Source organism: Limulus polyphemus, unplaced genomic scaffold (assembly GCF_000517525.1).
Source record: "Limulus polyphemus unplaced genomic scaffold, Limulus_polyphemus-2.1.2 Scaffold2567, whole genome shotgun sequence".
NCBI lineage: Eukaryota > Metazoa > Arthropoda > Merostomata > Xiphosura > Limulidae > Limulus > Limulus polyphemus.
In genome coordinates, this window is record NW_013668177.1 from 39,766 (window position 1) to 56,250 (window position 16,485).

The 16,485-nt window shown below is 31.5% G+C and overlaps 1 protein-coding gene across 1 annotated transcript in view; it reads left to right on the forward strand.

Moving 5' to 3' along the window:
* The window catches only part of LOC106467321 (serine-protein kinase ATM-like), a 158,523-nt gene that overhangs the window by 36,650 nt on the left and 105,388 nt on the right, over window positions 1-16,485 (forward strand). Inside the window, exons 14-18 of the mRNA XM_022395484.1 lie at window positions 1,884-2,110; window positions 7,336-7,464; window positions 11,538-11,789; window positions 13,367-13,625; window positions 14,301-14,518. Of these exons, the coding sequence (XP_022251192.1) occupies window positions 1,884-2,110; window positions 7,336-7,464; window positions 11,538-11,789; window positions 13,367-13,625; window positions 14,301-14,518 (1,085 nt within the window). The remainder of the gene's footprint in view (window positions 1-1,883; window positions 2,111-7,335; window positions 7,465-11,537; window positions 11,790-13,366; window positions 13,626-14,300; window positions 14,519-16,485) is intronic.

The window sequence follows — 16,485 nt, forward strand, 5'->3', positions numbered from 1 at the left end:
AAATTGTCGGAATTTTTTAACACTGGATATATGCCTCAACTGCAGAAAAAGTGGTTGGTCTGCATTGTGGGACAAGAAATGACTAAATCCGGTTATTCAAAGACACAGTTAAAAGCAGTTGTGCTTTATAGCTCATGATGTTGCAATTTAGAATATATATATCTAATGCACACAGTTGCAAATTTTTTATGTTCAAAATTACAGAGGGTTGAAGATGAGAAACTTTACAAAGTGTTGAAGCTGCTATACTAACAACAGCCATAAGTTTTCATAAAATAACTAGTGTTAGGTTTCTAAGAACGAGTTTCTTACTAACTCATATAAATTTGATAAAACGAATCAGTGTCATATGTTAATGGTGGCATTAGTATTGGAATCTGCTGTAAAAAAAAAAAGCATCGTTTTTTTATTCGGCTATTAATTCATCTTTGACATTATTGCTTTAACTGATGGAGATCCTTCAGTCTCATTGGCATGAAGTGTGACATTTGACCTTTAGTGCTTGTAAAGTCTCTTTGAGTTTAGATTTGGTGTTTCCAGCTACAAAATCAGCCAAGACATATATGTATTTCTTTTTGAGTAGGGCTCAACCATGATTTCTTTTCCTTGATCCTTTTTGTTGAAGGGTTTTCAGTCTAGTGATCCTAACACAGATTTTATTCTTGTTTTGAAGGTAGAAGATCTTCATATATTTTTTAATCAGCTCTTCTAGCATATGGCTTGCTTCCTTCTCATTGGATTTATTTTTTTTTCCTACTTTGAATTTTTCCTTTTTGTCTTTATAATAAAATTAGATGTTTTCTTGCAATTTTACTCTTTCCCATTTGCTTCCCCAAGCTTAATGGAAATAGAATTGGTACAACCTGTTCCATTGGTTAGATGTTTTTGATTATTTCAGTTTCTTGCTTCCACAACTGAAATTGGACTGGCTATTTGCATTTATAAAACAATTTGAATATCATCAGTTTGTGAATAATCTGGTAAAAAGAAAAGAACTCACTGGATCAGTTGACAGTTTTTTTTTCCAACTGCTCTTCCACTTCCTGGACATCTTCCTTCATGGTCAGATTTCACAAGCTTTTCTATACAACTTGGGAGGCTACCCTTTGATTTGGAGGCCAATAACAGTTTGTGTTGGTTGTTACAATTGTTGCCTTGTTTGTTCCAGGTTACAACTATTTGCATAGCTCTCCCAAAGTTAGCTTTCAACATCAGTTTGTCATCATGAGTTTCAGTGCGTATGAAGCTTTTTATTTCTTTTTTGTGAGCATAAGTGTGTATAGGGAGGAGTGATGGAAACATGGTATTCTGATAAGTTGCATTATCACTTTAGATCACAATTTTTTTGATAAGTGGTAGGTCTTTCGTTATTCTCATCAGCATTGCTTCAATCATCGACACAAAAGCAACTTTGTTCTGCTTGTTGTCTTTGTTGGAGAGTTGGTCAAAGTTTACCTTGTTTGACACAGTTCTAGTAGGGGAAGGGGAAGTAAATTTCTTGTTTCCATCATAAAGAATTGGAATGTGCATCCATTCTACTTCATTTTCTTTTTTTTCTCCATAATGGTCACCTGTTTTTTCATGGTAGTATATCAGTTTTAGAAAGTAAGTTCCACAAAACAATTTTATAGTATGCCACTTTTAGAAAGCTTGTTCTACAAAACAATGTACATCACCACTTTTAGAGAGCCTGCTACAAAGCAATGTATTTTTGAACTCTTAGAAAACCTGCTACAAAAAAGTGTATAACCTCAGTTTTAGGAAACAGCTTCAAAACAGTATAACATCACTTTTAGAAAAGTAAGCCACATACATTTTCTTATTCATGTAATTATTATATAAACAAAAACTGTTTAATAAAGTTTTTTCTTCTAATCAAACAGAACTTGTTGAATGGCAGTGGATCAGAGATGTTGAGACAAACTTACTGAAAAGTAGTTTTGACATTCCGCTTCATACAACCATTGAGCCTGGACCCAAAAGCTGGAACATGCAACAGAATAGAGAAGGTAGAATGAAAGTTAAACTTGTGGAGTCAGTTTGGAAGAAGGTAGTGGAAGCCTTGATGAGAGATTCAAGCAGAGTATTGGATATACTTAGTCATTCTCAGGTATTGAGATGTTTATGAACTAACAGTGTTTTCATGTTCAGTCGTTTTGCTTTATTCATAAAAATTATTGAATGATTCAGTAATTCCAGTTTAAGGCTTTGCATGACTTGTAGGCTAGAGTACTCAACTCGCAATCTGTGGGTTTGTTTGATGTGACAGGGATTCGAACCCGCGACCCTCAGATTGCGAGTTGAGTGCCCTGGACATGCCGGACCTTCTGTGGGTCACAGGTTTGAATCCTGTCATGAAACATGCTTGCCCATTCAGTTGTGGGAGAATTATAATGTAATGGGCAATCCTACTATTTGCTGGTAAAGAGAAGCCAATAAGTTGACAGTGGTTGGTGTTGACTAGCTGCTTTCCCTCTGGTCTATCACTTCAAAATTAGTGTTGACTAGTGTAGATAGCCTTCAAGTAGCTATATGTGAAATTCAACAAAAACACAAATAATTCTAGTTTTTAAAAGGGCTGTACTGAGTGTGTAACATATAAATGCACTCCCAACTAGAAAAACCTGAGTGTACTGCTAGGATAATTTATGATTGTATCTGTCATGAGAATTATGTCTGTATAAAAAAAGATTTTTGGGAAAGCGTATTCTTAAAATGTGAACATTTAAGTTTTATATGAAATTATTATCATTTGACTGACTAGTCAACCTGGAATTTGTTGTCACTATTGGTTGTATTGAAGATAAAGATAATTAGTGTTTGACTTTTAAGTTATTGTAATAGATTAGTTGAGATTATGAAGTTCACAGATGCATATACATGTATATTAATTCAGTTCTGATTAATCCTATATATACTGTATTTCAGTAGTATGGGATATAAATATCATACATTTTACATTACTTTTATATTTCCAAGGCATTAGTGTATGTACTAGTATCACAAGGCTGCAAAGCAATATTTTGCATAAAGTTCGTTAATAACTGATTAGAAAAAAAAAATTAAAAACATTGCTAGCTAATTAGATAAATTTCATTAGTCATTTTGAAGATACTACACAGAATTAAAATCTCAAGTAAGACTGCAGATTTTTGAGCCCAAATAACACTAAAAAATTTCATTTTCTTATATTTTATCTTTATTTTAAAGTTTTGTGAACAAGTCATGATTTGCCAAAATAGTTGTATGCAGTCAGAATTTGGAGATACAAGTGATATGATGCTTTGAAAAAGAGAGAGAAGTAGAGAGGGGAAAAGTAGTCAGTATTTTGACCAACCCAAAATCTCCACATTCCATCCAGATGAAGGCATTTTGCCAAAACATGGATTTAAACTTTCTTACAGCATTTGTAATTCTTTTTACCCTGGAATAATGATATGAAGGTTTAGTAGTTTTCCAATCAAGAATTTTATGTATGAAAATAATTGTTACTGTTTAGTTGAGTAATTTTCAAGTATTTGTGATATAAATGAAGGTATCAGCTTTTGACTTGGCAAAATTGATATAATTAATTCCCTGTGGGTGTTGATTACATTGTTTAGCATCTGTGAAATAATCAATTAATCAAAATCATGTTCAAATTGATTCATGTCACGAAAATAATTAACTAATTAACATTACTGTTTTTGATTATCCTAACTTTCCAAGTAATCAAAATATTGTCATTATAATTTATCAGTATTATTTTTGATTAATTTAAGATTCTCCAACTTGATTGGTGTCATGACTCATGAAAATAATCAACTAATTGAAATTAGGGTTTCTGATTATTACTTTTTCAATTATTCTAATCATGTAAGTTTTTGTGAGAGTAACTGAATAATTGAATGCAATTAGTTAATGAGCCTAATGATTACTTGATATCAACTTTCACTAATTACTGAGCTCTAATCAACTTGTATGTTATGTTGTAAGAACAGGTATCAGCAAAATCATTGTAAGCTGATATATATCTTGTAACTTTCTTTCAATCTGACACTCACTTACATGACAACTCAATACTGCTGTGTTGTATGTGGTCTACCTTTCTTTTCTTTTGTATTAATTTGAACATTCTTTGCAGTATACATGTTGTTATATTTCTTACTTTTTTCTTTAGAGTATTTTGTCAACCCATATTTAGCATCAGTTCATTTTTTCATGGCTGCTTAAAGTTTTTTTCGAGATGAAAACTCACCGCCGCACACAAAAATGCTATTTTCCTTGCTTATCTGCCTATGAGATTTGCATGCCACCAAATCTGAGCTAGCTCCCACCTAAATTTACATGCTTACAACACAACCTCCATGCACAGTAATTCCCCCCATGCACTTGTGATAATTTCATTCTCTTTTTCGCTATTGCATTGAACAGATGTGTTCAAATATCTCGTATGAGCTCAAATTTGATGAGATATGTGTTTGTTAATGAAATTTTGACTTTAATTTTCCTTGGCCCTTGTTTCAACAACTTTTAACTTTTATTATGAATTTTGAAGTGACAATGACTTCTACTGAGTCTAACAGATCAGACTCTCCAATTACGTAGCCTTCTTCTTATCACATTCCTATTGCCCTTCCATTTTGTCTGACTATGAACAAAAGTGGTGGATCTTTTGTCATTGGTCCATCTGCTACTTCTTTCTTCCCATAAATCCTACTGGGAACTATCTTTCTGCATTTTTTCATTGGATATTTGACCTTAGTTTGTTGGTCTCCACCATTGCTGGTTATTGGGCACTACATTTTGCCTCTCCTGGCACCATAGAATGTTTTATCCTCTGTCTTTCATTATGTACTCCATTTTTCTTTACTGACCTCTTTGCCTAGCATCATTGCCTGATTGTGTCCTAGATGTGGTTTTGCATGCTCTCACAAGTGCACCATTTGAGTCACTGACTTCCTGTTCATTGTACCACCTTTCTCACATGATTTATTTCATCCTTCTTATCTGTGATCACCCTCCTTTGGATGTTTATACAATTGGTGCTTCTGGCACCTTCTTTTACTGCACTTATATTCTCCTCTACTGGTGTTTTCTTCCTCAGACTTCTGCACTTGGTAAGGGAACTGCACTTTCTCTCCTATCTCCCTTTCTTCTATGTCTCACTTTTGTGATTGTTCAGACTCAGTTTGACTCCTGTGTCCTATTTGGGCTGTTTTCTGTTACTTATCATGGACATTTTCTTTTCAGGGCTCCTATCATAATCTGATCCTACCCTGGGACCCTTCTTCTTCCATAGACCTCTATTCTTCTATCTTTACTGGATAGGTCTGCCAACTTTTCCTGGGATGTTAATGCTTGCAGGTTATTTTGCATTCAATTCATCAGCTTTCCCAAATTCTTGCTTCCCATTTTTGCTGGCCCTTGGAGAAGTCTTCCAGGAGGGCATGCATACAATTCCCTACATGTTTGTTGCTTATTATATTCACAGTCTGGTTGATTTTTTCCTCTTCAGGATTTCAACTTCAACTGGTTGCCATACTTCATTGTTAACCCACCATTTTTGAAATTAATAAATATGTTTCCCTTTCATTTCTCTTCCTTTCAGTTGAACAGGATCCTACCATGTGGATAGTATTGCCTCCCAGGGTCTGCTTACTTCCCCAAATCTGTATCGAGCCAGGATAGCAGAAAGTGTTCAGCCCATCTGCCCTGGCTCTACCAGTACTCACTGCAAGAAAGGGTTTTTCACAAGACCACTTGTATCTCATGGGATACAGATTTACTTAATTGTCTGTTCCAGACCATACCAATTGAAAAAGCCAGTACAAAAGAAGAGTTGGCCCACTTCTTTGGCTTGCACCTGCCAGCTTTTAAAAATAGGGTTTTGAGGTTACCCATTTAACTGTCTCCAGTAAATGGTCTTTCCAGCTGTTGGCCTGATGGGGATCCAGGCACTTCTTCGGGTCTCCCAATTGTGAATTCTCCCCCCCTTCTATAAGTAGAGCATGAGAGACCTTTGTCACTATTCCTTACTGCTGGAGTAGTGAACCATGGAGAATCCTCACTGGTTTGGCTTAGTGCAATATGATGAGAAGAAGGGTCATTGTGACACTGTCAGTTTAGTATGGGTCACCCTTCATACAGTTACTGTATCTTCCTCCTGAAGCCAGAGGCTGTCCAGTAGAGTCGAGGTGAGCACACAGTATATGGTCTGATCACACCCTTACCACACTACACATAGTGTCTCACCGACCACTTGCGTGCAGGTTGGTCATAATCACATTCCTGTGACACTTCAGGCTCAGTTGCCTTATCCTCCCTTTTTTTTCTCAGGCGAAGAGTATATCCTGGTTAAGACGAGATGCAGTCTCCCATGGGTGTGTCCCTATGGATTTCCTAACATCAGTTGTTACACTCCATGCACTTTCCTTTGGGCTCTTTCTGAAGGGATCTCATCTAGGTAAATTTTGACATTGACTTCTCCACCACTCTGTGTGTGGAGGTGAATTATCGTCTCAATAATTAACAATTTCCTAATCTGAAAATGCATTTCCAATGGATACTCACCTCGCACATATTACCACTTGATCTCCCCACTTTTGGTGTACCTTTTTTCCTTGCCTTGTCTAGGAATGAAGTTATCAATTGTGTAAGTGCATATGGGGAGTTACTGCTATGGAGGTTGTGCTGCTCTTCAATTAGTGTAGGGCTTTTGTTGCATGATGAACTTAGGTGGGAGTTACCTCAAGGCTATTGGCATGCATATTTCATAGGTAGGCATGCATTTCTGTGTGAGGAGGTGAGTATTTATTGGAAATACATTTTCAATTCAGGAAGCTGTTAACTTTTGTCACTCCTGTTTCTTTATAGTAATTTCTTTTCACATAATTTCTTTGTTGTTCGTTGTCATTAATTATTTTTAATACTTCAACTTGTTGATTAGTTCTTCATCATGAAATTTCTTTCCTCTCAGTCTTTTTCTACCTGTTCTTAACTTTTGTTCATACAATTTGTGTAAGAACTACTTTGTTTCTTCTATAGACTGTTTTCTAACTGTGAACTTTTAGCATGTTTTTTGATAAAGTGATATTTGTCAGATTGATTTCTTAATTGTTTCTATTGATATAATACTGTTAAAGTTTAAGATATGTACTGTGTTGGAGGTTTTCAAAATAGTTTAATTAATGAAGTGTTTCATAAAGAAATGTTTGAAGCTTGTGAACATTTCAGTGAATTATGTGTGGTAATGCATCATGAATGAGTGAAAAGAAGTATTTAAGACACAAGTGTACTAATTGCTACATATCTACTGGTGTTGAAATGTATATACATTTAGTTTGTGTTTTAAAGTCTGTGTCCCAGTTGTCAGCAGTGATGGAAAATGCAAGTTTGATTATTCAAATCTACTCACGCCTGTGGAATATGAAGGTGTTATCAAACAGTTCACCATGGACATCAAACCTTGGAAATCTAGTGAAGGTAAAAAAACGTATTTGATGCTTGTTTCATTGTATAGATTTCTTTATGTTATACTGTCCAATTAGAATTTCAAACATTTGTGGTATCAAGGAAGTTGTTCAAAATGCTAAAACATTATTATTTTTTAAATGCATTTTTAATTTACAAGCTATTGTCAACAGAGGTATGCTTCACTGCTTGAGAGAATCACATAGCTTGTTATAATAAATTCATTAAGTGATTTACAGTTTTACAAGATTTTATAGCAGATTTTGGATACGTTTTTGATTATGTACTATGTTGCAGGTTGAGACTATTATTCTTATAAATGCATTGTTATAAACAATTGAAATTATAAGACTGCTATTATAGTTCATAATTGTGTACTCTTTTTATTTATTTATTGTTGTTATTGTTGGCTGATGAGCTTACACATTTGTTATTGCACTTGTGTTCCTATAACTCTGCATAAAAATATCACCTGTATATTTTTTATTAGTAAGCTGTTTTCTTTAGTAACTGGTAGTAAGAATAAAGAAAGATAAAATAAGTAGCTTTATGTAAGCAGTAACTAGAATTTATTTGTATTTTCTGTAGACTTTCATATTGTGTAGTGTGGTATAAGCCATGAGTGTAAAAAAAAAAAAATAGTTTTGTACATTCTGTAGTTCGACAGATTTAATACAGTTAGAGCAGCTTTATCACAGAATCATTGGCTGCTTAATTTGTTTGTGAGAGACGATTACTAAAAAAAAGTATTTTGTTACATATAATAATGGCTGGAGACGGCTTAAATGGGTAATGAAGAAAAAATTTAATATAAGTTTAACATGACAGCAAATGTACAACGTTTCGACAAGGTTTTGTCATCAGATGATGCAAGTCTGTGGTGTTTGAACTGTTGCTTATATTTCCACTAAAATAATTTGAAAACATCAAATTTTTGGAACTGGTGGTATTAAAAACTGTAAATTCAACTAATTGCTTATTTTGTTTTGCAATATCCAATCTTATTAAGCTAGCAAAATCGTAATTATAAGCTGGGATTATTTACTTTCTGTCAATGTATTTGCCACAGGGCTCCCTTTCTTCCTTATATAAATTATATACTTCTGAATTTTAGTTATTACCCCTGAAACTTTAACTGCCTTGATTGAATGCCTTCAATTTATCTAACTGTGCAAATGAATTAATCTTTATATTTAAAGTAAAGGAAATAAATACATTTTATTGTTTCTCATTCTTTTTTTTTGTTGTTATGGAAAGTTATTACTTTAGCTGTTACCTTTTGCATTACAAAACTCCTACTGATGATTTAAAACTGAAGTATTACAGTGGATGTCACCCCTTTCATGAGCTTAGAGGTTAATTTGAAATCTTTTGGAAACAGCTGTAGATAATTTCTAAATGGAGTAAAAAGTAAATAAGATATAGTAAGGTAAATATCATCTATTTATATTAGTTTTAATGATATATATATATAATTTTGTTTTATTGCAGTTTCTGTCAGTGAAATGGGTTAGCACATAATATAATTAAGACTACAGATGTATTATTGCTAAAAGCCTGTATTTTAGGTCAGTGGTTGGGGGCATGTTGTATCATGGTTTTATATTTTGTTATTAATTGTAATTTCTGAGAAATAATAATGGTCAAAAACATCCAGTGGTTATGATTTTTTGTTTGAAGTGTCTGTGTTTGAGCAACATATGAGCTATTAATACTTAGGAACGTAAATGTAAAAATGGCTATTATAATGCAGTTAAGGGCTAAAAAGTAACAGGTGTCCATATGTACCCATTGACAATTCTGGGACTAAATTATACCAGTCCTACTCTAATAATGTTGCAAAACAAATAATTGGTCTGTAAAGAGTTTTTACTCAAATTGATTGTCATTTTTTATCATTGAATGACCTCTCTCCATTGTTTGTAAGGGCACAAAACCAAATATTTATAGTCTCACAATTTTAAAAAGACAATTATTATTTTTTACACAATTCTATAAAAATGAGATTGTTTCCAGTCTCCAAATTACTAAAATACAATAACTTACTGTACAGGATAAAAAGTGGTGAAAAACTCCAATGAAATTGGAACACAATTTCATACACTCTACATCTTTTGACGTATATTATTGCATCATCTTCAGGAGTGTAATGTTTTGCAAAAAATAACACTTATTTATACAATTATCAAAACACCAAAACACTATATATGATAGTACTAAACATTCTTTCTTACTTTTTTCAGCAAATGGTTTTAACTTAATATTTTTATCCCTGCTTTTTAGTTTTATGACAGCTCTGTCAACAACATCTGGATTAAAACCTCTTTCCACTGCAATGTGCTTAATTAACAATAACTCATTATTGATATCATCCTGTTTGCAACATAATTTTAATATCCTGTCCACATAAGAGTAAGAAACACAGGTTTTTTTGAGATGTAGTGTGATGAGATTGTTGATGTGGCAGAATGATTACAGAGAAAGGTTTACAACAAATGGCAGTTTCCAATTTATCCTTATTTTTACTCACTAAAACATCCAAAAAAGGTAAACAACCATTGATCTCAACTTCATAATTAAATCTCATAGAATTATCAATGTTATTAATGTAATTAGCAGAATTAGCTAGTTCATCTTTACCATACTGCCAAATCAAAAATGTGTCATCTACACACCTTAACCAAAATTAAGGTTTTTTATCTGCTTTTTCTAGTGCTTTCTCTTTCAAAACTGTCCATAAATAAATCACATAATAATGGAGATAAAGGAGAACCCATAGCTAAACCCTCGTTCTGTTTATAAACTTGCTATTAATTTGGAAAAATGAGTTTTCAACACGTATCATGTTAATTACATCCATTATTTCTAAGACTGAATTATTATTTTCTTTCAGTTTTTTCTCTAAACATTCAGTAGCTTTTTTTCACAGGTACTTTGATGAACATTGACAAAACATCAAATGACACTAAAATATCTTTTTGATATAAAATGATATGCTCAATTCTTTTCACAAATTCGAACGAATTCTTAACTGTGTATTTATTTTTATCCCTTAAACATTTTTAGATATAAATTTTGCTACATTATAAGTTGAACTCTTAATATTGGATACAATAGGATTTGAAATTATTACCAATCTTATGAACTTTAGGCAAGACATATAATCTAGGTAAAATAAAGTTACTGGGAATTAAACTTTGCTTTTCATAAGGTGTTAGAGTTAAATAACTCTTATTTTTTTCTTTATTGTATGAAGTTTATCTATAGGATTAAGTTTAATGTTCTCATATGGACCTTCTTTCAACTTTAGAATTGTAATCATTTTTATTAAGAATAACAGTTTGTCCCCTTTATCAGCCTTGCAAATGACAACATCTTGTTCCTTTAAATTTGTCCCCCAGTAGCACAGCGGTATGTCTGTGGACTTACAACGCTAGAAACCGGGTTTCGATATAACCGTGGTGGGCAGAGCACAGATAGCCCATTGTGTAGCTTTGTGCTTAACTTCAAACAAACAAACAAACCCTTTAAATTTTTCAAAATTTCAAAGTTCTTTTTATTATTATTTTTGAACTTAAAATTTAATAAAGTGCAACAAGCACTTCTAAAAATATGCACTTTTTCATTTAATTTTTTCAAGTTAGTCTCAATTTCAGTTATGATATCTTTTTTTTAAAAACTTTATTTGGACCAAATGAGAAATTTAAACCTCTGTTTAAAACATCAATCTGTTTATCACTTAATATGAAATCAGATTTATTTATGACTTTAGGATTATTTAAAAAACTATTGTACTTATCTGTCAATGCATCTAGTTTATAATGTTTTTCATTCAGTTCTTTTTTCTGAATTAATAAAGTTTTTAACTTTTTGTCCAACATTGCACACATGCCAAAAAAATTCCAAAAAAAATTCTAATATTTAATATAAAACAGAAAAATTTTCAGTACAATACTAAAGTGTTTTCTGAATTAGTTATATGATGAAAAATATTTATTCCGTAACACTGCTTTAATGGTGACTTTTTTTTTCTGTTAGTAACTGTTCATTGAAAAGATTTATTTGTTGAATTTTGTTCTGGATAGTCCATGATGAAGAAGATAGATGAAGTGTTTAGAAAAGCACCACCTGCTATTGATCAACTAGAGAAGAAGGGTACCATTCTATCAAAACAACAGTATCAAAAAAGCTTGATACCTATTCTGGATTTTCTTTTGGATTCACTCAAAGGTGGTGATGATCTGGAAGATGGCTTGGAGAAGGATTTTCGAAGTTGGGCACTAAGTATCCTTCCACAGAATGTGTTAAAATATTTAGTGGAACTTGCAGTAAGAAGTGTATGTACATATGCTATTATTTTCACTTTTCATGTGATGCATTCACAGAGTGTTGTTTTCAGCTTTAAAACTTGACTGGTATTTAAAAAGAAAAATTACTGTGCTTCAAAAAATAAACACAGTGTGAAAAATTTGTTTTTATATGGCAGCCTAAAAATTACAAGCTGAAAATATTTATTCATTGTTTTAGCTTGAATGCTTTGCTTATCGGGTTTTTAACTGTTTTTTACATATTTTTTAATGGAAAGTAAAATAAGACAAAAAGCATTAGTTTGTGTTTTTGCTAATTTTGTGATTAAAAATTTGTTATCAACTTCAACAATTGTTATTCAAATACACTGTACCTTACCTCAACACAATTCTTCACAATAACCTGTTGCTTTTCTCACATGCAAATAACATGAATTGGACATAATATGAAGTATTGTACTCACATATACATCTATATAAATAGTATTTTGGTAAGAGCTTTTTTTTATATGAATTTTAGGCCTTACTCATTATATATATAATTTTACATTTTTGATTGAAGTTTCTCAGTTAAACAAGTAATTTTCACCTTATGTACTAAAAGTGTGAAAAGTGAATTCAAAATCCGAGAATAATAATGACAAGTATTGTATCCATTGTTTGCTGTTGTATTCATGTTAATAATACAGTGTTTTCACCTGTCTTATGATCATCTCTGACAGTACAGTGTGATAAAAAATAAATCTTTAACATATATGATATGTGGAACTACTTGTCATTTGAACAAACTGTGCATGAAATGATAACATGTAGACCCCAGGATTAGCTTATTTTTCTTACAGGACAGTTGTTAGTTCTGTTTATCTTAGTAATAGCATTTATAAATAATATGCAAGAAATAAATGCTACAGTTAATTAAAGCCAAGATTTCACAGTAATGTATAATAATCCATCGTAAAATTGACACCTTTTCTGTACAGTCAAGTTAACTGATTTTTTTTTTTTTTTGCTTAACTCATATGACTCATATCTACAAATAATCTTATTCATAACATTGTCAACAAATCTCTATTTAATAAAATGTATTCAATTTACAGAATGTGTGTGTGTAAATAGCACCTTAATCAGTTATTTTGCAAATATGCATTAGAAATAATAATACATATGCAGATATATAGATTTGTTTTTTCTACATTTTGAAGATTCATGTATTTTCAATTGTGCTCAAATACAGGAAAAATTACTTTTATTTTATCATGATCTTTAGTATATATCTATATAATAGGAACTTCTGGATGTTAATCAAAACTGTTAGTTTTATATTAAATTGAAATAATCTAAAGTTTAAAAATGCATTGTTTAAAAGGTTAGTTTCTGATGCTCTGATACAACTGAATGGCATACCCAGGGACTGATCCAAGCATTCTTAAAGCTTAATTTCTACCCTAATCCAAATGAAAAAAATCGTTAAAAGAGTATGTAAGTGAAGGCTACTGTTTTCCCTATTTTTTGTCATTTTTTAAAACCTGAATTGTTTTATTTTATTTTTCCACCAGTCTATGATATATGGTGTAAAATTACTGTTTTTCAATAATTGTTTTTTACAGCCCTCAAAAACTCATAAAAAACAGTTATTAACAGTAGTCCCCCCAGTGGCTGTGAATGAACAAGGTGGTTGTGATCTTCTTGATGATGATTTTGATCTGCAAGAACCTGAAGTTTTGACTCTTAGAGAAAGGCAGCCATCTTCATCATCTACCTCTAACCACTGTGCTTTTCTCTCAACTTCAGATAGTGGTGACTTTAGTCCCAAGGATGATTTAATGGACTGTAACTCACAAGAGTCACCAAACATTGGAGGAGATTGTAAATAAAGCTGTTTTTTCTTTACATTATTTGATAATACTCATTTGACACTGTCACATTTAATTAGCTTTGTTGTTCACTTGAAGTAATGTTGGGAAGAAAAATTAATGTAATTAAAAAAAAAAGGAGTAAAAAATTAGTTATATTTATACTGTTAAATCTTACTTTTAAAGACACTACATATGTTATCTAACAAAGAAATACAAAAAGTTCAATGCTCTTTAGGGCCTTCAAAGGTGTTGACATTAAAAATTTGTGAATACTTTAGTAACATTTTTCACGTTTCAGTCTGAAGATGAATATAACACTTAAAAAAAATAACATTTTATTTTGTTGAACTAGATATTCTACAATTCACAAGTGATTGAATAGTGTCCAAATGAACATTATGTCTTATACTATTTGTTTTAGCAAGCAAGCTTAGTTATTGTAACTAGTCATGATAAAGAATTGTTAAGAGTTGATAATATTTTGAATATGATTGATAAGTGTGTAATTTCTGGAATTTAAGATATAGTATTGTTCATTATAAAGGCAGTTTAATTTGTAAGATGATATAGTACAAATGCTTATAAATAAATTATAACTATATATTTCTAAAACTTTCAATATATTGAAGATGTAGAATTTATGCAGTTCTTCACATCATGGTATTGATATGATTTTTCATTTCAGATCTTATCAGTGCTTTAAATCATGAAACCTTTTCAGAGGCTGAGATTGAACAATTTAATGCGGTTTATATCATGTTAAAATGGTGTAAAATTTGCAATACTTGCACTTTATCTTCATTCAAAGAAGATGCTCTGTTGCCAACTCAAGTTGTGCAGAAACTCATGGATAGAATTAGCTCCAATAACTTGGATGTATCTGCTGTTTATGATGTAAAACTGGTAGGATATATATATGCTTTGTGTTATACAGGTGATTGATAGTATGTGTACTTTTAATGAGCTACAGTTTGTAGAAAAGATACCACTTATGATGATTAGATGATGTATATATAACTTTTAAAACATGTTTTTTATAATGTACAGATGATGTATGTGTATGATTGTTTATGATGCACAGCATGTAGATGATGTACTGATTATAAAGTACAGTTTATACTGTTTTGTGATGTAGAATTGGAAAAATGTTGCTTTTAATGATTTATGGTATGTTTGTATGTGCTAACATATTGTGTATAGTATGGAGCTTGTATTTTGTGTACAATTGGTTGTTTGTTATAGTCAATTGGTAGCTTGTGAACTGTTAAAGATGTGCATCTGTAAGGATATCTACTATTAATCATATACAACTGGTAATTTATGTATTGTTAATGATGTACAGTTGGTTGGATGTATATTTGGAATGATATCTACTATAAATCATGTATAATTAGTAAATCTTATACTGTGAATGAGGTAGAGTTGGTAGTAGAGCAGGCAGAATATGTACTGTTTATGATACTCAGTTTGTAGAACTACTATTATCTATGATGTAAAGCTGATAGGATACCTACTGTTGATGTTGTACTGCTATATGCTAATGATGATATACAGCTACTAAGATGTCTGCTGGTTACTGTTCATTGTTAGAATAATATGTATTGCATAAAATATACAGATTGATACTTACTGTTTGATGTACAGTTGATTGGATAACTTTATATGATATTACAGTTGATCACTTATGTACTGTTAATGACATCTGTAGTATTCTCAAGGCTGAACCTAGTACATTCAGTTTCTACAAAAATTAGAGGTCTGTGGATCTAGTATGTAGATCTAGCAGTTTTAACAGGTGAATTTAAAGTTATAAAACACAATATTGAATTCAAAATTTAAAAACTTTTTGCAAAATCATGCTTTGTAAAGTAAAATTATGTAAAACAGATACAGATAAATAGATGGATGGATTGTACTAACTGTAAATGATTATTGGGAGCTGTGTTTTAACTTTAGTTAAAATTTGTAAATAAGAGGAAAACACTTATGTGATCAGCAGACTGGGGAACATTAAAAACATGAACGATACTTTTACGGCTTGATTTGGCTCCTTCAAACAAAAGTAAAGCTTCTTTTCTCGAAGAAATAATTTGTATTAAAGCACTTACTGAAATTACAAAGTATCTTTTCTCTGTAGCTGACCAGTCAGGAAACGTCCATTGAAATACAGAAATATCTGCTTTTTGTGACAGTTACTAGGGGTTCTCTGTACATAATTAAAACAGAATACAATGCAATTATCCAATGAAACAGTATGTGTATTCTTTGACTGGACAAGCTATAAAATGTAACACCTCAGGATGAATTTAGCAACCAAATTTAACGTTCTACTAGTTAAACTTAGAAAAATGGAAACATTTTGTGTGGATATGGAATATACTTTATAGGAGAGTAAAGTATGTAATATGTGCATACAAAACATTCTGTTTATCGAATGCTTGCTGTTTATGTTATATAACTGTTAAGATGTTTATTCGTATATTGTTTTTGTTGTAATATATGTGCTGCTTACATTTGAATACAAATTTAATGATGAGGAACCCACTTTTTAGAAAATATAACTTTGGAGACAGCTTGACTGGGTAATGAAGAAAACTTTATAAATATATGATGTCATCCAGACTTTTATTAACTTTTAGCTGCTGCTTATGATGTAATACTACAAGTCTGTCTACTTTTTATTATATGTTTTTTGGTAGGATGTGTAATGTTTATGATGCAAACGAGGTTGCATATTTATTTTTTTATACTGTATTTTTCGGGAATATAAGATGCACCCTTATTTTGAAGACAGAGTTTAGGGGAAAAAAAGATACAGTCGCATTTGAAAGATTTTTATTGAACAAAAATTCAATTTGATATTTTAAAAA